The following is a 25,804-nucleotide window of genomic DNA, read 5'->3' as shown; positions in this document are numbered from 1 at the left end:
ACAATAAAGACAAGCTCCATTCACGGACAATATATTCAACTAACATTGAAGATAAGAAGATAGCAAAAGGCAAGCACAAGAATCTGATCAACAAAAACCAAGACAACCTGGCAACATCAGAGCTCAGCTTTCCCACCACAGCAAGGAGTGTATATCTCAACAGACCAGAAAAACAAGATTGGAACTTAAAAGTATGCCTCATACTGATGATAGGGGGTCTCAAAAAGCACATGGATAACTCCCTTAAATGAATGCAGAAGACCACATAAAAACAAGTACAAGTCCTTAGAGAAACAAAGAAAAATACAAGCAAACAGGTGAAGGAATTGAACAAAATCATCCAGGATCTAAGAACAATCATGGAAACAATAAATAAAACACAAAGAGAGACAACTCTGGAGATGGAAAACCTAGGAAAGAGTCATAGATACACACATTACCAACAGAATGCAAGAGATGAAAAAGAAAATCTCAGGGGCAAAAGATAACATAGAAAGCATCGATACAACAGTAAGAGAAAATATGACCATTCACAAGCTCCTAACTCAAAACACCCAGGAAATCCAGGACACTAAGAGAAGATCAAACCTAAGGATAATAGGGGTAGAAGAGAGCACAGACTTCCAACTTAAAGGCCCAGTAAAAATCTTCAACAAGAAACCTTCTATAACCTGAAAAAGAGATAATCATGAACATACAAGAAGCCTATAGAACTCCAAATATATTGGACCAGAAAAGAAATTCCTCCCGACATATAATAGTCAAAACACCAAATGTTCAAAACAAAGAAAATATACTAAAAGCAGTAAGGAAAAAGGACAAGTACCATATAAAGCCAGACCAATCAGAATCACATCAGACACCTCAGCAGCAAATATGAAAGCTAAAAGATCATGGACAGATGGCATGAGGAACCTAAAACAATATAAATACCGGTGCAGGTTACTATATCCAGCAAAATTCACAGTTACTATAGATGGAAAAAGCAATATATTCTAGGACAAGACCGAATTTACACAATATCTATTCACAAATCCAACCCTACAAAGGGTAATAGATGAAAAATGTCAATACAAGGGAAACTACACTCTAGAAAAAGCAAGAAAATAAACCTCTTGCCAAAACAAAAAAGAAAACAAAAAGATAAAAAATGACACAAACATAATTCTACCTCTAACCAAACAAAGCAAGAAAAAACAATCATTATTTTTTAATATCTCTTAACATCAGAGGACTCAATTCCCCAAGACATGGACTATTAGAAAAGATATGTAAACAGGACCTAGAATTTTGCTGTATATAGAAAACACATCTCAGTAGCAAAGAGAAGCATTGCATCAGAGTAAAATGTTGGGAAAATATTTCAAGCAAATATTCCCAAGAAAGGAGCTGGAGTAGCCATCCTATTATTAAATAAAATGGATTTTCAATCAACGGACATCAAAAAAGACAAGGAAGGACACTTCTTATTCATCAAAAGTAAAAATCTATTGAGATGAACTCTCAATCCTAAATATCTATGCTTCAAATAAAGAGTACCCACTTTCATAAAAGAAAGTCTACTAAAGCCAAAGCACAAACTATACCACACAAAATAATACTGGGAAACTTTAACACCCCACTCTTATAAATGGACAGATTATGGAATCAGAAACTGAACAAATACACAGTGAAACTAACAGAAGTTATGAACCAAATGGATTTAACAGACATTTATAGAATATTTCATCCAAAAACAAAAGAATATAAGTTTTTTTTTTGGTCAAGGAAGAAATAAAGAAATAAATCAAAAACTTTTGAGAATTTAATGAAAATGAAGTCACAACATACCGAAACTTATGGGACACAATTAAGGCAGTGCTAAGAGGAAAACCCATAGCTCTGAGTGCCTCCAAAAAGAAACTTGAGATAGCATACAATAATAGCTTGACAGCAAACCTAAAAGCTCTAGAACAAAAAGAATCAGATACACCCAGGAGGAGTAGACAACAGGAAATAATCAAACTCAGAGATAAAATCAACCAAAGAAAAATAAGAAGAACTATACAAATAATCAACCAATCTAAGAGCTGGTTCTTTGAGAAAATCGACAAGATTGCTAAACCCCTTTCAGCTCCTTCAGTCCTTTCTCTAGCTCTTTCATTTAAGTCCCCGAGTTCAGTCTCATGGTTAGCTGCAAACATCCTCATCTGTATCTATATGACTCTGTCAGAGATTCTGAGGAGACATCCATTTCTGGTTCCCACCAGTAAACACTTCTTGGCATCAGCAATTGTGCTTGGCTTTGGTGGCTGCATATAAGGTGGTTCTCCAGGTGAAGCAGTCATTGTAGATCTATTCTTCAATACCTGCTCCTCTCTTTGATCTTGTATTTCCTCCTTTGAGGGTTTTGTTCTCCCTTCTAAGAAAGACTGAGGCATCCACATCCTGTTCCTCCTTCTTTTTGAGCTTCATAAATTTGGTGAGTGGTTTCTTGGGTATTCTGAGCTTTTGAGGCTATATCCACTTATAAGTGAGAACATACTTTGTGTATTCTTTTGTGACTGGATTATATCACTCAGGATGATAGCTTTAAGTTCCATCCATTTGCCTGGGAATTTCATGAACTTATTTTAATATCTGAGTAGTTCCCCATTGTGTATATGCACCACAATTTCAGTATCCATTTCTCTTTTGAAGAATATCTGGGTTCTTTCCAGCTTCTGGCTATTATAAATAAGGCTGCTATGGACATGGTAGAACATGTGTCCTTGTTAGATGTTGGAGCTACTCTTGGGTATATGCCCAGGAGTGGTATATCTGAGTCTTCAGGTAATACTGTCTAATTTTCTGAGGAACTGTCAGACTGTTTTTCTGAGTGGTTGTACCAGCCTACAATCCCACCAAAGATGGAGGAGTGTTCCTATTTCTCCACACCTTTTCTAGCATCTGCTCTCACCTGAGTTTTTGATCTCTCCTAGGAATCAAACATTCTCAAACCTTATTTTTAAACCTAACAGAATATTTGTTAAGGCAGTTGCTCTTTACTAAGCATGCGCATGTTGCTCTAGTAAGAGGAGCCCTGAAATTTTGCACTTAACTTAAGTTTTTGATGATTTTTTCTTTTGCTTTTTTTTCTCTTAAAAATGATCAACACATAGTAAAGCTAGAGGAGCCTCTAATGACTATTCTTTATAAACTTATTATGTGGTAAGAATAATGAAAAGGCAGGTTGTTGCATTCCCCCAACTTTTTCAATATCAGAACTTGCAGAAATATTCTATTTTCTGATATTTGGCAATGTAGAGTGATGCTTTACTCTTTTTTTTCTTAATTGAATAATTTATTATAGAAGCAGGAGGAGGACATATAGGATAGGGCTTCTCCACAGGGGAAACTTGGAATGGAGATAACATTTGAGAGTACAAGTTATTTGTTGTTGGCAGTAGTGTTTTTGTTTTTTGGTTTTTGTTTTGGTTTACTCATAAAAATGTGTATTTATATGCAAAGAATATTTACATTTGCCACCATGTTGGCTTGCATCTCCTTCCCCTTCTGCCTACTCCAGCTTCCTTGATTCTCCTCCATTCCTTTCCACCTCCCTCCTTCCTAGAATATTCCCTGACCACCCTTTCTTTTCAATCAATGATAGACTGAATCCACCTAGTTGCATAATGACATCATCCTACACATCACCTTTTCTGTTTAATTAGAAAAACACATTTTTTATCAAATATAAGCTGTGCATAACTATAACCATTAGAATAACTATCTAGATGATTGTTTTCTAAAAGTTAATTGGCTTAGGTAAACTATGAGACTAAATTAGTCTTCAACTCTGTCAGTAATCTGAGAATGACAAAATATCTATAAACAGAAAATCTAACATGGCTTCCAGAACTGATACATGTTGTAAGGACAAATCTTCACTAAGTCTCCTGTTAGCAACATGTGAGAGCAAGGCTTCAGCCTTTTGGTACAAAAATCACCTGACAGACTTTTGAAATGCAGAAATCTGGAAGTCTGATAATTCTAGCTCGGCAACGATTATCAATTGTCTGTTCTGCATTGTGGCCCTCCTTGGACATTATTAGTCTGTAGGTAAAATAGGTGGTTTCAATCCAGCAAAGGGGAACTTTTAGGAACAGATATGTCTCAACAAAAGATAAATAACATTTAATGTCATAATTTTGAGATTTCTGACATTTTGAAAGCCATCTATCTATAAAGTAACCTGGACTGTTGCCTGTTAACTTTTCTCAGTTATTTTTAACAGGAATATTTTTAAAACACCCTAACGGTGAACTAGAAGCCATGAATTTGTTATTTGGCTCCTAATTCTTATGTTTAATCAACTCAGAAGTTTGCAAAGGCATCAATAGAAGTACTTGGTCAAAACCTAGTACTTTAAAAAAAAATTTTGTAAGAAATAAGTTCTATACAATTGTAACAATAGGACTTTAGCTTAGTTACTAAACAAGATTATCTGTACAAATCAATCTATCTAATTCCTTCCTGTTAAATCATGGCCATTTCTAAATTCCTCATAAACCAACCTTAGAATAGCTACCTACAAGTCCCTCTCCTCTCAGAGTCCAGGTAGCCAGATAAATGAATCTTCATTGGCTTTTTCAAGATGTATATGGGCATTGAGATATCCTTGGGGAGGTAGGTAGGGAAAATGGGACTGTTGAATTGACTTTTCAAAGCCACACAATACTGGTTGTGGCATCTGATATCTGTCTTGACTGTATCTGGCTGAAAGTAATTGAGATTATAAATCCTAGCAAACCAGTTCAGCATTCAGATTAGTTTCACCATAGCTGCACATTCTGCATTACATAAATGTCAAATCAACATTTTAGCATCAAGTGCCTTTCTGTTTTATTTTCTTGAATCTAGTTGTGAAGGCAGTCTCCCTCTATCAAATCTGAATCATATAACTCTCGAAGACATACAGAGCTAATCACCCTTTTTAAAAACACAAAGATAAAACATTTCTCCCAAATTAGCATGTCACTGAGTAAGAAACCAGACAAGCTTGTATCTTGTATTCTCTCCCAGAGAAATAATATGACCATAAAACTCAACATCACACACATTGTGAACTTTAAAACAATATAAAACAAATGAATAAACTGAAATACTGTATGATACTATTTTTAGACCTATAATAATCTGTCATCTCTGGAAATCCACCCAAAATTCCCATGGAGCCCATAAACATAGAATAAGAGTTATCCTGCAGACTTTAATATACCATCTTTAAAAGAAACATTTATTAATACGTGCCAATAGGAAGTGGGCAGCTTTTATCTAGTATGCTTGTTTAGAGCATCAGAACTTCATTCACCAACCACCTTTATATGTTTGTTATACACTCTGCCTGGGGCTACAGACTTCTATTTTTAATAACCTTATTAACTTGAAAATATTACCATTCTCTACTTGGAATCAGTGACTAATTTTCCCTATCTTACATCTGAACAGTGGGTGAAAATCCCCCACATGATTTGGGTAAACTCTGTACTCTCTTCTTCTAACAATAAAATAAAACTTAATCATATTTCCTTTAATACCTATCGTTAGAAAGCAGACAGCTTTCTAAACAGGATTTAACCCCAAAATTCCCATGGGGTTCCATGTTAGACAAACTAAAGATAATCCTTAAAGACTTGAACCTTAAATCTTCATACCATCTTTATAATAAATAACCTAGCCTTTTAATACACTCTCTAAACATTTTTTTTTTTTTTTTTTTTTTGGCCAAAGAAGAAAGCAGCTTACAATTTCTAACTCTGAGCTACTAGTACTTACCACATCAGGGGACATACATCCTGCAATCCTAGTCCACTTCTGTGTTTATTTTGTTTAAAGTTTCTGTGCTTGAGACACCATGTGATTCAACATGATGCTGGGCTCCTGTTACTTAGAAAATAAAACTCTCCCAGGCTGAAAAATTTAAATATCTAGTGAATTCTTGCCTAATACATTGGTTCTCCACCTGTTGCAGTAAAACTAAAAAAATAAAAAATAATAAAGTAAATAAAAACTAAAGACTAGATCTGTTTCCCATGCTCTACCTGTAGGCTGCCCTCCAGCTCTCTCTGACCCAGGGTGCTGCTCTAGTACACCATTTGGGCAACATGGCATTGTGGAGTATTTTTATCCCAGCAGTTCCAAGCTGCACCCAAGAACTTGCAGACCCGGGCTTCCTTTGACCCCGGTGGTCTGCTCAGCCTGCCCTGGCTGCTTATGCCCTGGGTGATCCATGACCTTTGTAACCTAATCTTTAGATTCACTTTCCATTGGCCAATTGTTACTGTGCCTGGCACACACACATCCCAATTTCATGGCAGACATTGTGCATCTTACAACTATACTATTCTGAACTCAATTAGGTTGCCACATTAATGCACACACCAAAATACTCATAACCACCTGTTTTCAGGTGCAGACAATAGTTATGTCTGCTGCCATGTTGGCCTCCAGCTCCTTCCCCAAGAATACACATTTTTAAAGGATATCTCAAAGATTCTTTAGATTTCTTTCGCATCTAGGGTAATGTCCCCATTTTTGTTTTTGGTTTTGTTAATTCGGGTATTCTTTCACTGTGTTTTACTTAGCTTCAATAAGGGTTTTTTTTATCTTGTTCTCCTTCTCAAAGAATCAACTTTTTTTTCATTGATTTTTTGTATTGTTCTTTTTATTTCTATTTTGTTAATTTCAGTCCAGTTTGGTAATTTTCTTCCACCATGCTTAGGCATGCTTGCCTCCTTTTTTTCTAGAGCTTTCAGGTACGTTCTTAACTTGCTATTTTGAGATCTCTCCTATTTTTCTATGTGGCTACTTTGTGTTATTAATTTTCCTCTTAGCCATGTTTTTATTGTGCTCCATCGTTGATGTATGTTATACATTCATTCTCATTGAATTTTTTAATTTCTTTCTTATTTTCGCCTTAAGCCAGCATTCACCAAAGAGTTTCTCAGATTTAAAAATTTGTAAGCCTTTTGACATCTCTACTGTTTTGATTCTGAGTTATGTTGGATAATATTTCATGAGGTACAGAGAAGGTGTATTCTTTTGTTGTGAGGAAATATTCTGAAGGTAATTTTTTTAAGTTTATTTGGTTCATAATGTCTATTATCCCCAGTATTTTTGTCTTGGTGATTTGTCTGTTGGTCAGAGTGTGCTACTGACATTTCTTACTATAAGTGTGTGAGGTTCAATATGTAGTTTAAGATTTAATTAGTAATGCTTTCTTTACCAGTGTTGGTACACTTGCATTTAGATATTAAGACTTGAAAGAGCATCTCAGTGGATATTTTATTTCATATCTACAAAGTTTTCTTTTGATTAATTTTGCTTTGAAGTCTATTTTGTTAGGTATTAGAATGGCTACACTAGCTTGCTAGGTAAGTTCATTTCTTGAAAAATCATCTTCCAACAATTTATTCTGTGGTAATGTCTATCTTTAGTGTTGAGTTTTATTTCTTTTGTGAAGCAGAGGATGGATCCTGTTTTTATATTCATTATAATGGATCGTGTCTTTTTACTAAGGAATTGAGTCAATTAATATTGAGATATATCATTCACCAATGATTTCTAATTCCTAATATGTTGTTGTATTTATTGTTGGTAATAGTCCCTTCTGTCTCTCCTTCTTCATCCTTCCCTCCCTCTATCCCTCCCTCTATCCCTCCCTCCGTCTCCTGCTTGCCTCTCCCTCTGTCTCTCCCTCCCTCCCTCCCTTCACTCCCTCCTACTCACCCTCTAGACCCCCCAGTATGTATGTGTGTTTATCTTCTTTTTGTTCTTACTAGTGTGAAATCACCTAATTCTTATGTTTTCATGAGTAGTTAACCTTTATGGATTGAAAATTTTCTTCTAGAATGTATGTAGGCCTGGATTTTTGGATAGCTATTGCTTAAATTTGATTTTATCATAACTTCTTTACTCTATGTCTGGTAATATTGCTGGATGTAGTAGTCTCTGCTGGTCTCTGTTGTCTTCCTTCTGACTATACTATCTCATTGAGAGTCATGGTTAATTCTAACAGGTCTGTTTTTATATATTACTTGGTGTTTTCTCCTTGAAGCTTTTAATATTCATTTTTTGTTCTGTATGTTTAGTGTTTTGACTGTTATGTGGCAAGTGGAATATCTTGAATGTTCTAATTTATTTGATATTCTACTACATTTGATTATTAAGCTTCTTGAACTTTAATAAGCATGCCTATCCTTAAGTAAGAAAAATTCTCTCATTTTCTTAAAAATATATTTTGGTTGTTGGAACTGGGACTCTTTGTATGTTTTCTAATTCTAGGTCTGGTCTTTTCACAGTGTCCTAGATTTCCTGGATATTTGGTGTCAGAAATATTTTTAGGTGTAACTTTTTTAAATCATTTTTTAAACCTGAGATTTTTTTCTCCTTTTTCATTTTGTTGGTGATTCTTGGGTCTAGTTTCTATGTCCATACCATTTTCCATTTTTGGAACTCCCTCGGTTTGTTGTTTTTATTTTCATTCTTATGTCTTAAACTGGTTAATTCATTTTTATTAACTGTTAGCTTAATTTTCTGTGTCTTTTTTGGCTTTCTTTAAGGGATTCATTAGCCTTTTTCTTTATTTCTCTAAGGTCTTTATCCATTCCTTTTTTATGGAAATATATTATCATCATGAAGTTCATTTTAAGGTCATTTGCTAATGATTCAGTTGTGTTGGAATATTCAGGGCTTTCTGTACTAGGAGAGCTGGGCTTTGTAGGTGACAAATTGCCCTGTGTGTTGTTGGTTGTGTTTTTAACACTAGCATCTAAGCCAGCAAATTTTGGGGGAAATTCTTACATTCCTACCTGCATGTTTGAGTTTGTCATTGTTTAATGGGTGTCTTTTTCCTTGGTTTCTATTTTCTCTCTAATCTACTGGCTGGAGTGTTCAGCAAGGGCTTTTAACAGAAGTTGGAAGCTGGAGTTCTGCTGTTCAGGGTAGACTCTGGTATGGTCAGATATAGTGCAGTTTTGGTGGCTGGCATGGTTGCTGGGCCAGCAGCATGCAGCTACTGGAGTTGGAAGTTTGGGTTTCTTTTGGCCAGTGTGGATGCTGACAAAGCAAAGTAAAGTAAGTGCTTATGAGAAAGGGTGTCAGTATTCATGAAATTCATTGGACTACTTTCTGTGACTGGCCTTTTAATATTGTGAGAGAGGACTAAGAGAGAGTTCTTCCAGATAAAGACCCTGATTTGTTTATTATTCCAGTGACCACCATGTAATCTTGATTTGAAATTTAGATTTGTATAGTTATTCTAATACATATATTTTCTTTGGTTGTATTTCACAATCCTCCCTATGGCCACTTGGTTTATGAGTTTTTGATTATTCAATCTTTTTCTAGTTCATCTGCAAAGACTAAAATGTATATTATGTTCTATGTGTTTCTTTTTAAGTATCACAGTATGTTACCAAAGAGTACTGTTGTATAAAAATTTCATTTCCTTATATGAGCACTCTATTTTTCATATTTCCTTCTAGATGCTCAAAATAGAACAATTAAGGTATATAAATGAGGAAATATAAAACTATATGTGCTGTAGCAGTGATAGTAAAGAAATACTTGGTAAAAATTAATGGAACAAAAGAGATTAGCAGCTTTATATGATATAACAGAAATCCTCATCAGAAAAAGTATGTCTAAATAATGAGGTATGAACATTAGTCAAACTGGGATAAGAAGATGACATTCAAAGAGGAGATTCATGTGTTTCAGTCTCCATAGCTTATACAAGGAACACCCCATAGCATGCAACCTTTTAAAACAAGATGACCATGGACAACAGTACTGGGGACATGAAGGAAAACAGTAAATATATAAGGAGAAGACAACATAGGAACATTCTCAAAACATTTTATTGATTCTGATTTTGTTTTGTGTGGAGTGACCTTTTGAGAGATTGAACATAAAGTTGGTATTATCTACAATGTGTTTTGTTGGCATAATTGTGGCTGGTGTTATGTAAGACAATTTAGAGGAGGCACCAGTATGAGGAGGAAAAACAGGTGAAATGCCACTGCAGTAAGTCTTGAGAGAGATCCTTGATAGGATATGGTGGCCCTGGGTTATGAGAATTCAATTACTGAAAGATTTGTAATCTGAGCCAAAAGGACTTGGTTGTTCATTGCGAGAGCTCATAAGAATAGCTGAAATAAATCCGGAATTCTCCAGTACTTTAGTAACAATTCTACTTTGAGCACAAAGCCACGCTCTAGAAACACTAGTTTCCATGAACAATTTTATCCTTTCCATCAATAACATCTCCTGTAACATCACAAATGTTTGTATTGCATAAAGCATGATCTTTAAGTTTGTTTTACATCTAAAATTGTTTGTTTGAATCTTAGGTCACTCTATAGCCAGAGAGGTCAAGGTTAAAAGTTCGTCTTGCTAGGAGCCTGAGTTTCCAGCGTTCTTGTCCAAAGACTTTATTTGTGACCTTTCTCATGTCCTTGCTCCCAAGGGAAGCTCAGCAACTATAGAGAAGGTCATTCAGATACATCATTGTGGATAAAACAAAAACAAAGTTAAAAGCACAGAACTTCCCTTGTTCTACATAAAGAAAAGTAAAGAGCATTTCCTTTACATTCAGACCACACAATATGACTTAGGGTATAACGAAAACAAGTGTTCAGCAAATACATTTTCCCAGAGACTGAAATGATGCATGCAATGAGACGTGTGTGTAGTTTATTAAAAAGGTTTTCATGAAATTATTATTTCTATTCCAATGATGTTTTTCAAGTACAGGAGTAACTTTTAGTTGATAATGCACCATTGAAAAAGCAATATCGAACCCTCTTTCCTAATAAAAATTTCCTGTGTTTTATTTCAGAACCCTCAGATAAGCCACCAATGTTACTAGTTGCAAGTCCTGCAACAATTGAACTCTTCTATATTAATGGAAGTAAAGTGGCAACTCTAAGCTCAGCCAACAGAAATGAAATCCATACTTTAGATTTCATTTATAGTGAAGAAATGATTTGCTGGATTGAATCAAGAGAGTCTGTTCCTCAACTCAGATGTGGCCAGATGACACAATCAGGAAGATTGAAAGATCAAAGAATAATTAACAATCTTCAGTTCTTCCACAGTAAGTATTTCAGTTTTCTGCTTCACCCATCCAGAATTTCCTTAAGCATTACACCATTTCTTTATCTCTCTACTTAGCCTAGCTAAAGAGCCACATGTAAGATTTGGGTACTTGTTCACATGTGGTTACACACACAGAGGTTCAGTAGTTCCTTGTCCCTAATTAGAAAATTGCAATATTTATTGGAATATTTTCTTTCATACGGCTTGGAGTGTCACCTGAGATGTAATTCACAGTTTTTACTTAAATAAAGTTCACTATGTGACTACAAAGATGGAATTTCAATAAAAGAAGAAATTCAGAAAACTATTTTGTTACTTATGACTTACTGGCTATATTATTTATTTCAAATACACTGAAAACTATTAGGTATAGATCATCTGGAAGAAAAAAATCTCTGTATTGATTTTAATTAAAGCAAAACAGTACATTTTATTATTTTTTAAAATATCAACTGTTGATTGATTTATTTTGACCTTTTAATAATTTGTAATCATTCTTCTATCTCTGCATAGTACCACAAAATAAAATTATAAGGTTACACAAATATGCAAATCACACATTCTGTCTCTCTTCCTTATCTCTTGCATAGGTAAAAAATTTAGTTTAATATTCTGAGATATCCTGCATTAGAATTTTAACATGAACCTAGTTATTTTCTTTTCATAGAAAATGATGTGCTCATTAATTTTATATGCTAAAATTAAATGAACATTTAATTAAAAATTTAATTAAGAAAAAATATCCTAAACTGAAATAAATGCAGTAACTATTTGGTGATTTGGACTGTTGTCCACACCCAGCCACAACAAAGAAGAGTATTTCATGCCATATATCAAATGTGGGTTCATGCAGGATTTGGTCTTGAACCAAAGCACCATGTCTTTGACTCATTTGGATTACCCCTAATAAAACAAATGTATCTATCTCCAAAAATAGCATAAAATGTGGTCAAGAAACAAGAATTACCTATAATCATGTAAGATTTCTCCCAAGCTCATATTCAGCTGTCTTCTCTCAACATTTACTATTCCCTAAAAGTATTTATTTATTCTTTGAGAATTATAAAAAAAATCATTAATCTTTAAAAGAAAAAAGTAAAAAATTGCACACCATAAGAATTATAAACATGTACTTAAAACTTACTAATATTTTATTATAAAATATCAAAATATCTATACAAAGAAAGATTACTTTTATCAAGCCTCTGTAGAAGGCTGAATCGCATATTTTGAACTGAATAAAAAGGAAGTAGACTCATTTTATTTAGAGTAAATAATTTTAATGATGTTTGATTTAAGCCATGTAATAATATAGTAACTTTTAATTTGAAAAAGTGTTTAAGTATGAATCTGCAACTTAATGATAGTGTGGACAGAAATGTGGACAAGGTTGCCTGGCCTCTTTTATAATTGCAAGCTTTGCACGGTAGCCGCTTGTCATTTCATAGCTGCCACAGACTATGATATGCTCTACATTTACCATGACAATTTGTGAGTTAATAATGAAGTTTGAATATTCCCTGCATGTATAATTACATAAAGTCCCTGTCACATCATATAAGTTAAAATAATGAGCCAATGGAAGTTTAGTTAAATGCATGTCACCATTAAATATTTCAGAGATTACATTTGCAATTTTCAGCACGATTTTTGGCTGCCTTTTATATGAACTTATTAGAAAAAAAAACCATGTTCTTTTAGAAAACATCTTACAAAATATATTTCAAACATCTGTTTAGAGAAATTAACCAAAACATAGCAAAATGGCTTTCTTTGCAGACTTGTATGTCTGTCATGGACTCTGTTAGAGATTTTTAGTCACTGTAGATTTTCTTTTTGCATATAAAACTCATCCCCAACCCAGCAAAAAAATGGGCCCTTTCTGATTTATAATAAACAAAAGTTTTAACTCAGATGTTAAGTGTTATACAAAATTAAAGGGTCAAAACATGTCTTAGACAACTTAGCTTCATGTTCATTTGCAGTTTAAAATTTTGTTTAATTTAATGATAGGAATAGAAATATCTCCCAAATGCAGATATGAAATTTTTATTGATCATGATAAATGGTTATCTATGCAATGGGAAGCTATTACTGCCTTTTTATAGATGAAAAATTGAGACTCTAGGGAGCTGGGTAACATTATATAGAAAGCATGGTCTGTTGGCTTTGATTTGCATCAGACTTTACAACTTCTAACTACTTCTTTAGGTTTCCAACTTGTTTTTTTTTTTTTTTTTTTTTTTTTTTTTTTTTTTTTTTTTTTTTTTTTAATTCTAACAAACCAAAATGCTTATACCTATACTACTAGTATCAGGAAATTGGAATTTTTTAAAGGTTGCGAATGATGTAAAAATGGTGAGTTATGAAGACTTGTAAGGCACAGGAAGCCCTACAAATGCTTCTTGTGTAGCTTCCCTGGATATACTGCCGCTTAACACTTAGAAAACCCTTAAAGCAAAATTGTAGCATAATGAGAGTATACAATATCCTGCATGGGAACTCATATTGATTAAGGAACACTGAAGAACATGATAGAGCATAACTATGCTTGGTTTTATTGTTTATATTCATGATACCATTGACGTCATATTTGACATCTTATTCTCCAAAGAATAAATTTGGGAGATAAATTTTAACTAATTGACTTGAAAATAAATTTGATTTTCAATATGGTATCTTAAGAGAATACATTTGTTGAAGTTAATTATTCTTAAATGTTTTCTTGGAGAACATTGGTGGAAACGCAGATATTGCAATCAAATAAAATGGTGATTCCAAGAGGATGCTGCATCAAAAGTGAATGAGGTAGATTAGAATAGTTTTTATTCATTTTTATTATTAAAGATATATTGTCACACGGTTTTACTCTGCTATATGTGATTCTCAAATATTCTGAATACTCTAATTATATGGTGCCATGTCTTAGAATGGACTTGACTTCTTTATTTTTTGTAAATTTACTTACTGATTTACATCAATCACTGCAACCTCTAGTCATCCAGCAGAGAAACCCTCTCTGCACCACCTCCTTTTCTCCCATGAGAGGGTGGGAAGCCCAATGGTATCCCCCAGTCCTAGTGCATAAAGTCTCTGTCAAGATAGGGCCATTCTCTCTCATTGAGTTCAGACATAGCTGCCCTGTTTGGAGCACAGATACCAGTCAGACTATAGACTTGGTGAAAGTGTCCATTCCAGTTGTTGGGGGCTGAAATGAAGACTGAGTTCCATGTCTGCTACATATGTGTCAGGATTCAAGCTTGTGTATGTCCTTTGGTTGGTGGTTTAGTCTTTAAGAGTTCCCAGAAAACCAGGTGAGTTGCCACTGTTGGTCCCTGTGTGGGGTTACAATCAGCTTCTGAGAAGAGCCTTTCAGTGGACATTATATTATATCTTATATCTTCAATTTCTTTCATCAAAGACTTGAAATTGTCAGATCTTTCTCATGTTCTTTTAGAGTTACACAAAGTTATTTTATATGATTTGTGGTTATTGTGAAGGGTTTCTTTTCTCTAATTTTTTTCTCTGCCCCTTTATCATTTGTATAAAGAAGTGCAATTATTGATTTCTATGAGTTAATTTTGTATCCAACAAATGGAGCCATTTTGGGCTTAGCTCCAGTCCAGCAGAGTATGCTTGGCTAATGATAGCACAGCCAATACTTCCTGTCCTTTAGCTTGAAGTTAGCTCCACACTGATTTGATCTCTTCTCTAAGCTGTTGTTTGCTTTTGTTTTTAGCAAAACTATGACTTTTTTTTCATGTGCAGATCAGTCTACACATAGCAAATAAAATTCTGGATGGATGTTTTGGTTTTATTTATTCTTTATGAATATTATTTATTCTTTAGTTTTAACATTGGTTTTTGTCCTCTATTCATCTTAATTTCTTTCCTGTAACTCTGATTCATCATCTTTATATAGTTTGCAAAATACTCTATTTTGTTCACTTGCAATCACAAAATATTGATTTTGATTATAAGAGTAAGATGTACTGGGGGTAAGACTAACATCTTAAATATACTAAAAATATTTTCCCTTTAAACTTTATCTCGTGTGTGTGTGTGTGTGTGTGTGTGTGTGTGTGTGTGTGTGTGTGTGTGTGTGTGTGTGTGTGTTACCTATTGAGGTAAGATGTCACAGTTCCCTAGGTGTCTGATGCATAAGCAGGGCTAGGATTGACTTTTTATATTTCTTCAATCTCCTGAGTAGTTGAGACTAAAAGTGTATACCATCAAACCATACTATTTTGCTTCATTTTGGTTTACTATTGTTACTAGTGGATAGAGACTTTGTTGTCCATCTCATTCTTTAAAATTTTAAGAATTGAAAAGGATTTCTAATTGTTCAAAGCGTAGTAATGTAATAGTTTCTCATTTTCTTAAAACATAAAAAAGCTTTACCTTCTGGCTTCTCTGCTGGCACCCTATATCCTCTGCTTCTGTCTCCCACACAAATCCTGTTGTAGGGAAGTACTTTGTACTTCCTGTGATACAGTTTAATCTCTTATTTATTCAGATTCGTTATGAATATATTCCAGTTTAACAGCCCATACTAAACATGGAATTTATGCTTTTCCTTTCTCACCAGAGATGGCATGCATTTAGCAATCAGTTCAGAAAACAAGATTTTAGTAAAAGTGCTAACAACAGTTCATCAACTTCTAATGATAGACCCCAGAGGACATGCTAATGATGACCACTATGTTCACATGATCTTTCAAAAATCATTTTCCTTTTGATTATCCAACTTAGAGTTTCTAGAAGATGAGTTATGGTTGACTATTAGCTGTTCAGAATATATAACATTTTATTAGAATATCATCTGAAGTATTTTTTGCACAAGTAGTTAAAGTAAGTGCATTTATATGACCAGAGAACATTTCATGCAGGAGTGTTACACCTCTATTCACACAGACTTTCATTGACAAACTTCTGTTTTGTGAGGAAATGCATGATATATTAAGCTTTTTGTGAGTTTTAAAACCTCTTATTTCCTACTTAGCAATTTACAAGAAATCATAAATGTGGAACTTTTTCTGATACATGAATTACCATTTAAATGCATGCAAAGCTAATTAACACACTTCCTTACTGTGGGGATTTGGAGTATCAGGGTTGAAAATAGAGCATTATTGAGAATTTTTTGCTTTTTTTTTTAACATGGCTAAAGATGCTGGTTTAAGAACTTATCTCTATAGTCCTTTTAGGATACTTCTCTTGATAGTGTATTGAAATTGCCTTTGAAGTGAATTATTGTGAGGAACAATCAGTAAGAGTCATGGAAGAACTTCCTAAGTCCTTGAAGGGAAGAGAACACAAGCCAAAGCAAAATAACTTTCTTCACACTCTGCTTTTCTATAAATTCATCTCTGTAAGTCGTCTTGTGGTTGTCAGGATATGAAGACTGTGACTATCATGCTCTTGTTTAGCATCAAGCATCTGACATATGAGAGCAGTGGTTGGGAAAATGCCAGACTACAATGCTGGAAACCAGTTTTTTTTTTTTTTTTTTTTTTTTTTTTTTTTTTTTTTTCAGTATTTGTAAATATATTTTGCAAACATAAGATGCAAATATACTCCCATCCATATTGTGCTTGATGTTATATATGTCTGCTAAATCCTGATTACTAAGTTTTCTAACTAGAGTCATGTGTCTGTTCTTTCATCTATAAGTTGTATAAGTGTTCTTAAAATATTGGGTTCCATCTGTGTATTGGGTTATGTACTTTGACCGTATTCAATACCCTTTACACTCCCCAGCTGCTCATGCTATATGATAGTCTTCAATCCAGTTTCTAAAATTTCCAATATAACCAAATATTGTAAAAATGGTATTAATACAGAATATGGATGATATGGTGCAACTTACTTATATACAGCATATGCTATACATTAATATCTCAATTACTGTTTTTTGTTTCTTACATGAAGAATGTTATTTAATTCATAGTTAATTTAATTCATACCATCATAAAATAAGTTATTTTAAATGCTAATAAAATAATTAAAATTATTATAAACCAATAAAAAAGTAAATAAATCCTTTTTTTCTTACAACTTTATTTCAAGAAGAGAGATACATGTACAGATTTTTATAAGCATTTTGGAAATTCTTTTAGAGGTTTGATAACATGCACTGAAATCCCACTAGTTAACATAAGCATAAAGTACATGTAGGACAGAACGTAACATGGAAACAGAGTTTTCTTGGTGCGTAAGGATGTAACATAATGATCTTTGGATAACAAAAATTGTCATAACACTATATTCCTAGCTCCTGGATTATTAATGATTTAAAGTCGAGGTGTATCTCACTTTGAGAGGTGCTATACACTTACTTCTTTTTCCTAAGAAGGACTGAGGCTTTCACTATTTGGCCTTAAATTTTTTTTTTTTTTTTAGTTGAACAACTTCATTTTAAAAAAACAGAGATAAATGTCCAGATTTTAAAAGCATGTTTTGCATAACAGTATATGAATACATTTCTGTCAGTATTTGATTTTTTAAAGGTTTTATAATATGCCTTAAAATCTTACTAGTAACAATGAGCAGAAAGTACACGTAAAACAAGATGTAACCTGGAAATAGTCAACGTTTTCTTGGTGTGTAAGATTAAGCATAATGATTTTTCATTTTCTTTGGCCTTTGTTTTTCTTGAACTTCATATAGTCTGTAAGTTATTTCGGGGGTGTTCAGAGCTTTTGGGGTTAGTATCCAAATATCAGTGACTGCATATTATGTCTGTAATTTTGTGACTGCATTACCTTACTCAGGATGATATTCTCTAGATGCACCATTTTTTTTCAAGAATTTCATAAAGTCATTGTTTCTGGTAGCTGAGTAGTACTCCATTGTGTAAATATACCACAATTTTTGTATCCATTCATCTACTGAAGGACATCTGGGTTCTTCCACCTTCTGGCTGTTATAAATAGGACTGCTATGAAAATTGTGGTGCATGTGTATTTGCTGTATGTTGGAGCATTTCTGGAGTATATGCCCAGATGTGAAATAACTGGGTCTTTGGGTAGTACTGTGTCCAATTTTTTGAGGAATCGCCAGATTGATGTCTAGAGTGGTTGTAGCAGTTTACCACCCCACCAACAGTGCAGAAGTGTTTTGATTTGTCAACATCATTGCCAGCATCTGCTGTCCTCTGAACTTTTGATCTTAGTCATTCTGAATGATGTGAGGTGGAATCTCAGGGTTGTTTTGATTTGCATTTCTCTGATGGCTAAGGATGTCGTCAAGTCCTTTCTTAGATGCTTCTCCACCATTCGATATTTCTCATTTGAGAATGTTTTGTTTATTTCTGTACCCTATCTTTTAGTATGGTTGTTTAATTCGCTGTTGTCTAACATCTTGAGTTCTTTTTATACCTTGGATATTATGCCTCTATCAGATGTGGGGTTGGTAAAGATCTTTTCCAAATCTGTTGGCTACCATTTGGTTTTCTTCAGAGTGTCCTTAGCCTCACAGAAACTTTGAAATCTCATTAATTCCCATTTGTCAATCTTTGACCTTAGAGCATGAGCCATTGTTGTTCTGTTCAAGAAATTGTTCTGTGCCAATGTGTTCTAAGGTTTTCCCTACTTTCTCTTCCAATAGTTTCACTGAACCTGTTTTAATGTGAAGGTCTTTGATCCACTTGCACTTGAACTTTGTACAAGGAGATAAGACAGGGTCTATTTTTATTCTTCTGCATGGGGAATGCCAGTTAGACCAACACCATTTGTTGAATAGGCTGTCCTTTTTCTATTGAATGTTTACAGTTACTTTGTCAATAATCAAGTAACCGTCTATGTGAGGGCTCATTTCTGGATCTTCTGTTCTATTACATTGATCCATGTGCCTATCTCTGTACCAGTACCATGCAGTTTCTAACACAATTGCCTTGTAATATAGCTTGAGGTCAGGGATGGAGATTCATACAGATGTTTTCTTGTTGTTGAGGTTGGATTTCACTATTCTAGGTCTTTTGTTAATCCAGATGAAATTACATATTGATCTTTCCAACTCTATGAAGAATTGTGTTCGAATTTTGATGGGGATTGCATTGAATCTGTAGATTGCTTTTGGTAAGATGGCCCTTTTTACAATGTTGATCTTTCTAATGCATGAGCATGGGAGATCTTTCCATTTTCTGAGATCTTCCTTGATTTTCTTCTTCAGAGATTTGAAATTCTTGTCATACAGGTCCTTCACTTGCTTAGTTAGAGTCACACCATGGTATTTCATAGTGTTTGTGACTATTATGAAGGGTATCTTTTCCATAATTTGTTTCTCCTCATTTTAGTCATTTGAGTATAGGAAGGCTACTGATTTGTTTGAGTTAATTATATATCAATCCACTTTGCTGAACTTGTTTATCAGCTGTAGGAGTTCTCTGGTGGAATTTTTGGGGTCACTTACATACACTATCATGTCATCTGCAAATAGTGATGTTTTTACTTCTTTCTTTCCAATTTGTGTCCCTTTGATTTCCTTTTGCTCTCTAATTGCTCAGGTCAGGACTTCCAGTATTATGTTGAATAGGTGGGGGGAGAGTGGGTAGCCTTGTCTAATTCCTGATTTTAATGGGATTGTTTCAAGTTTCTCACAGTTAATTTTGATGTTGACTATTGGTTTGCTGTATATTGCTTTTATTATGTTTAAGTAAGGGCCTCGGATTCCTGTTTTTTCCAAGATTTTAACATGAAGGTGTGTTAAATTTTGTCAAATCATTCTTAATTTGTGAAATTCTGTCAAAATATTAAATAATTTTTATAGATTACATATTTTTTCTTCCTGTCAATTATTTAACTATCAAACTCTAATATTTTGCCTGGCTACCCATGACTTTATGTTTTTCTTTGTTTAACTTTGTATTATAGCATTTAAGTATTTAAGACAATTTAAAATTTTAAGAATAGTATGATCATATTCTTCCCTTCTAAGTTCTTCCATATTCTTTTTATTCTCTCTACTCCCTACCTGTTAAGTTCTCAAAGCACAAACCAAAAATAAAAAATTAAACACTTACTTCAACACTCAAAAAATAAAATCCAACAAAACAAAATAAAACAAACCAAAACCTAAAAATGTCCATTACTTCTTAATCAACTACTTTCAAACATGAGACCTGCTTTGGAGTAGTTCATATACATACTGCTTTTCCATTGGAGAATATTGATTTTTTTTCTTTTCTAGCATACATAAATTACAGTTCAGCTGTTATCCTCTACCTTCAGGTCTATGGTTTGATTCGTTGAAGATATAATAAAATAAAATAGAAGAAAAAACAAAAAACAACAACAACAAAAAAAAAAAACCTATCAACATTGAAGTCAGAAAAGACAAAACAATAGTAGAAAAAAAGATCCCAAAAGAAGTCACAAGGTTCAGCGACTCATCCAATTCACTCACTCAGTAATTTCTTGAAAAATAATAAACTGGAAATTAAAATATAAATACAAAGAACCTAGTGTGGCCCTTTGAAAGCCTTATGCAGGATGTATTTGTCTCTTTGAATTCATATCGGCTTTGTTCTTGGTGACATAGTGGACCTAGTAGTCTTAGTGTTCTCTGTCTTCTCTTTTTCTGCCTTCATTTACGTGTGGTTCCCTGAGCTCTGAGAAGAGGATTTGATGGAAACATCCATTTAGAACTGCTAGTTACACGCTCTCTAATTCTATGTGTAATGCCTGGCTATGGGTCTTTATATTTATTCCCATCTACTAAAGGAGGAAGCTTTTCTGATAATGGTTAAACAAGGCAGTGATCGATGCTGACTCATTTTATGACTATAGTTTTTTCTTTTCTTGTAAACCAGAATGATTTGTCTTTTTCTTAGGTGCCTTGAATACTTAGTCTTGGATTCTTAGTTCACTATGCAGTTTCACATATGGGTTCCTTCCATACAGCATGCCTTAAGTCAGATCAGATATTGGCTGATTTCTCCCAGAAGCATTGCTTCCCCATATTCCCAGCATATCTACATGGAGGACACCACTGCAGGTAAAAAGGATTTGCAACTGGTTTGGTGTTCACATTTCTCTTTTGATACCATGAAAAGTTCTGGAATCTTGAGATGAAGAAGGTTCTATGTAGGCATCACCTTGACATCTCCATGTTCAGTTAGTTATAGGTGATGTCTTCACTGATTTGGCCTTGGAATCAGTTTGTAGAGAGCAAACTATAACCTTTGCAACAGTATAGGCAATTTATTGATTCCCATGTAGCCCATTTAGTTAACAACTCAGGAGCCCAAATTAGGTGCCAGAAGCTTTGTTTGGTGAAAAGATATGGCCAGGTGGGACTCTGTCTCCCTGAATATTTGACTATTTTATTTAGATCCTCTTCATATGTGTTTCTAGATTCCAAGTTATCTGCTGTAGGAGAGTTTCATACTATCCTTCAGAAGAACCTTAATCTTAGCTGTATCTCTTCATATTCTCTTCTACCATCCATGATACCCCTCCACTCCACAATATGTCCTCTCACTCTCTACAACCCAGTGCATTCATAAGTAACATTTTATATCTCTTTCCTAATAAAACCTGTCTTTTGTTTTTGTCCTGTTCTCTGTGGTTATGGATAATAAGTTGCTTATTAGTGACTTCACAACTAATACTTACATATAACATATTATGTAGGAAAGTTGTTTGGATTCTAGGATATATTACTCAAAATCATTTTTTGTCTTTCTGTTTTGTTTTGTTTTGTTTGATATTTTAATGAATTTCCTTGAAAATTACATGATGTCTGATTTTTTTGAACAACTTTATTTTTTTAAAAAAGATAAATGAACAAATTTTAAGGATTTTTACATTAAACTATACGAATACATTTTTATCAGTGATTGGCTTTTTTTTTCTTTTTTCAAAGGTTTGTTAGTGTGCATTAATGTTTTACTAGTTACAATGAGCGTAAAGTACAGTAAAACAGAATGAAACAGGGAATTAGTTCAAGTTTTCTTGGTGTGTAAGCATTGAGCATAATGGTTTTTTGTTTTCTTTTTCTTTCTTTCTTTTTTTTTCTTGAACCTCACACAGTCTGAGAGTTGTTTCTGGGATGTTCAGAGCTTTCTGGGGTTAGTATCCAATAATCAGTGACTGCATATTATGTCTATTTTTGTGACTGGGTTATCTCACTCACGATAATATTGTCTAGATGCAACCATTTTCTTAAGAATTTCTTTAAGTCATTGTTCCTGATAGAAGACTAGTAATGCATTGTGTGAATGTACCACAATTTTTGTATTCATTAATCTACTGAAGGACATCTGGGTTCTTTCCAGCTGCTGGCTATTATAAATAGAGCTGTTATGAACATTGTAGTGAGTGTGTCTTTGTTGTATATTGGAGTGTATCTGGAGTATATGCCAAGAAGTGGAATAACTGGATTTCAGGTGGTACTATGTCCATTTTTCTGGGGAATCACCAGACTGATTTCCAGAGTGGTTGTATCAGTTTGCAACCCCAACAAAAGTGGAGAAGTGTTCCACATTCTCCACATCCTCACCAGCATCTGCTGTGATCTGAGTTTTGGATCTTGACCAATCTGATGGTGTGATGTGGAATCTCAGGGTTGTTTTGATTTGCATTTCCCGGATAGGTAATGATATTGAGCACTTTCTTAGATGTTTCTCAGCCATTCGATATTCCTCCATTGAAAACTTTTTGTTTAGCTCTGTACCCCCTTTTTAATAGTGTTGTTTGATTCTCTGGTGTCTAGCTTCTTGAGTTCTTTATATACCTTGGATATTAGGCCTCTATCTGATGTGAGGTTGGTAAAGATCTTTTCCCACTCTGTTGGCTGCCATTTTGTTTCCTTGACAATGTCCTTAGCCTTACAGAAATTTTGCAATCTCTTTAATTTGACCTTAAATTAAATATTTGACCTTAGAGCACAAGCTATTGGTGTTTTGTTAAGGAAATTTTCTTCTATGCCTATGTGTTCTAAGATTTTCCCTAATTGCTCATCTAACACTTTCACTGAACCTGTTTTAATGTGAAGGTCTTTATTCCACCTGCACTTGAGCTTTGTACAAGGAGATAAGAAAGGGTCTATTTTCATTCTTCTGCATGCTGAGTTCTAGTTGGACCAACACCATTTGTTATATAGGCGGTCTTTTCTCCATTGAATGTTTACAGCTCCTTTGTCAAAAATCAGATGACCATATATGTGAGGGCAAATTTCTGGATCTTCAATTCTATTCCATTGATCCATGTGCTAATTTCTATACCAGTACCATGCAGTTTTTAGCCCAACTGCCTTGTAATATACCTTGAAGTCAGGGATAGTGATTCCCCCAGATATCTTTTTGTAGTTAAGGATGGATTTCACTATTCTAGTTCTTTTGTTATTCCACATGAAATTGCACATTGCTCTTTCCAACTCTATGAAGAATTGGGTTGGAATTTTGATGGGGATTGCCTTGAATCTTTAGATTGCTTTGGTAAGATGGCCATTTTTAAAATGTTGATCCTTCCAATCCATGAGCATGGGAGATCTTTCTATTTTCTGAGATCTTCCTCAATTTCCTTCTTTAGAGGTTTGAAGTTCTTGTCATGAAGGTCCTTCACTTGTTTAGTTAGAGTCACATCAAGGTATTTCATAGATTTTGTGACTTTTGTGAAGGGTATCTTTTTCCTTATTTGTTTCTCCACATGTTTGTCCTTTGAGTAGAGAAAGGCTACTGATTTGTTTGAATTAATTAGGTATCCAGCCAGTTTGCTGAACTTGTTTTTTCAGCTGTAGGATTTCTATGGTGGAATTTGTAAGGTCACTTCAGTACATTATCTTGTCATATGCAAATAGTGATGTTTTTACTTCCTCTTTTCCAATTTGTATCCCTTTGATTTTCTTTCTGTCTAATTGCTCATGTTAGAACTTCCAGTCCTATGTTGAATAGGTAGGGAAAGAGTGGGAAGCCTTGTTGTGTCCCTGATTTTCATGGGATTACTTCAAGTTTCCCACCGTTAAGTTTGATGTTGGCTGTTGGTTTGCTGTATATTGCTCTTATTATGTTTAGGTATGGGCCTTGGATCCTTATTTTTCCATGACTTTTAACATGAAGGGATGTTGAATTTGTTAAATGCTTTCTCAGCATCTAGTGAGCTGACCATGTAGTTTTTTCTTTGAGTTTGTTTATATTGTGGATTACATTGATGGATTTCTGTATATTAAAGCATCCCTGCATCTCAGCAATGAAGCCTAATTGGTCATGGTGAATGATAGTTTTGATGTGTTCTTGGATTCGGTTTGCAAGGATTTTGTTGAGTATTTTTGCATCAATGTTCATAAGTGAGATTGATTTGAACTTCTCTTTCCTTGTAGGGTCTTTGTGTGGTTTAGAAACAAATGTTATTGTAGCCTCAAAAATGTGTTATGTAGTGTTTCTTCTGATTCTATCTTGTGGAATAATTTGGAGTTTATTGGTATTATATCATCAATAAATATCTGATAAAATACTGCACTTAACCCATCTGGACCTGAGCTTTTTTTGGTTGGGAGGCTTTTAATGACTGCTTCTATTTCTTTAGGTGTTGTGGGATTAGATTGTTTATCTTGTTCTGGTTTATTTTATTATCTTGTATCTGTTTAGGAATTCATCCATTTCCCCCAGATTTTTCAACTTTGTGGAGTATAGGATTTCGAGTAGGATATGATGATTTGTTGCATTTCCTCAGTTTCAGTTGTTATTTCTCCACTTTCCTTTCTGATTTTGTTAATTTGGATACTCTTTCTTTACCCTCTAGTTAGTCTGGATAAGAGTTTATCAATCTTGTTAATTTTCTCAAAGAACCAGCTTTTGGTTTTGTTGATTCTTTCAATGGTTCTTTTTGTTTCTATTAGGTCTATTTCTGCCTTAAGTTTGATTATTTCTTGCCATCTACTCCTCTCGGGTGTATCTACTTCCTTTTGTTCTAGGGCTTTCAACTATACAGTCAGGTTGCTAGTGTATGCTCTCTCCAGTTTCTTTTTGGAAGCAATCAGAGGCATGAATTTTCCTCTCAGTACTGCTTTCATTACATTCATAGGTTTGGGTATGTCATGTTTTCCTTTTTATTAAATTCTAGAACATCCTTAATTTCTTTTTTTATTTCTTCTTTGACCCTGCTGTCATTTAATAGAGCATTGAGGCTCGTTCTGTGTCCAGTTATGTGGTCAGTTTTTGAGAAGGTGTCGTGAGATGCTGAGAAGAAGGAATATTCTTCTGTTTTAGGATGATATGTTCTGTAAATATCTATTAATTCAGGTTGGTTCATAGTCTCTGCTAGTTTTATAGTGTCCTTATTCAGTTTCTGTTTCCATCATCTGTCCATTGGTGAGAGTGGGGTATTAAAGTCTCCCACTATTATTGTGTGGGGTGAAGTGTATTTTTTTAAGGTTTAGTAGGGTTTCTTTTATGAATATGGTTGCTTTTGTATTTGGAGCATATTTGTTAAGGATTGAGAGGTCCTCCTGACAGATTTTTCCTCTAATGAGTAAAAAGTATCCTTCATTATCTTTTTTTTTTTTTTTTTGATAACTTTTGTTTGGAAATTTACTTTATTTGATATTAGAATTTCTTTTCCAGCTTGCTTCCTGGGGTCATTTGCTTGGAAGTTTTTTCCAAACCTTTAACTCTGAAATGTCGATCTTTGTCTCTGAGACGAGTTTCCTATATGTAGCAAAATGCTGGTTTTTTTTTATGTAT

The 25,804-nt window shown here is 34.1% G+C and overlaps 1 protein-coding gene across 1 annotated transcript in view; it reads left to right on the top strand.

Moving 5' to 3' along the window:
* LRP1B (LDL receptor related protein 1B) overlaps window positions 1–25,804 on the top strand; it is a gene marked incomplete at both ends in the record, with an annotated part of 1,929,155 nt that overhangs the window by 868,189 nt on the left and 1,035,162 nt on the right. The window contains one exon of the mRNA XM_080928219.1: window positions 10,862–11,119. Coding sequence (XP_080784345.1) covers window positions 10,862–11,119 — 258 coding nt within the window. The remainder of the gene's footprint in view (window positions 1–10,861; window positions 11,120–25,804) is intronic.

The sequence above is a fragment of the Micromys minutus genome (genome assembly GCF_963924665.1).
Source record: "Micromys minutus genome assembly, chromosome: 13".
Lineage (NCBI taxonomy): Eukaryota > Metazoa > Chordata > Mammalia > Rodentia > Muridae > Micromys > Micromys minutus.
This window is presented reverse-complemented; position numbering and strand designations above follow the sequence as displayed.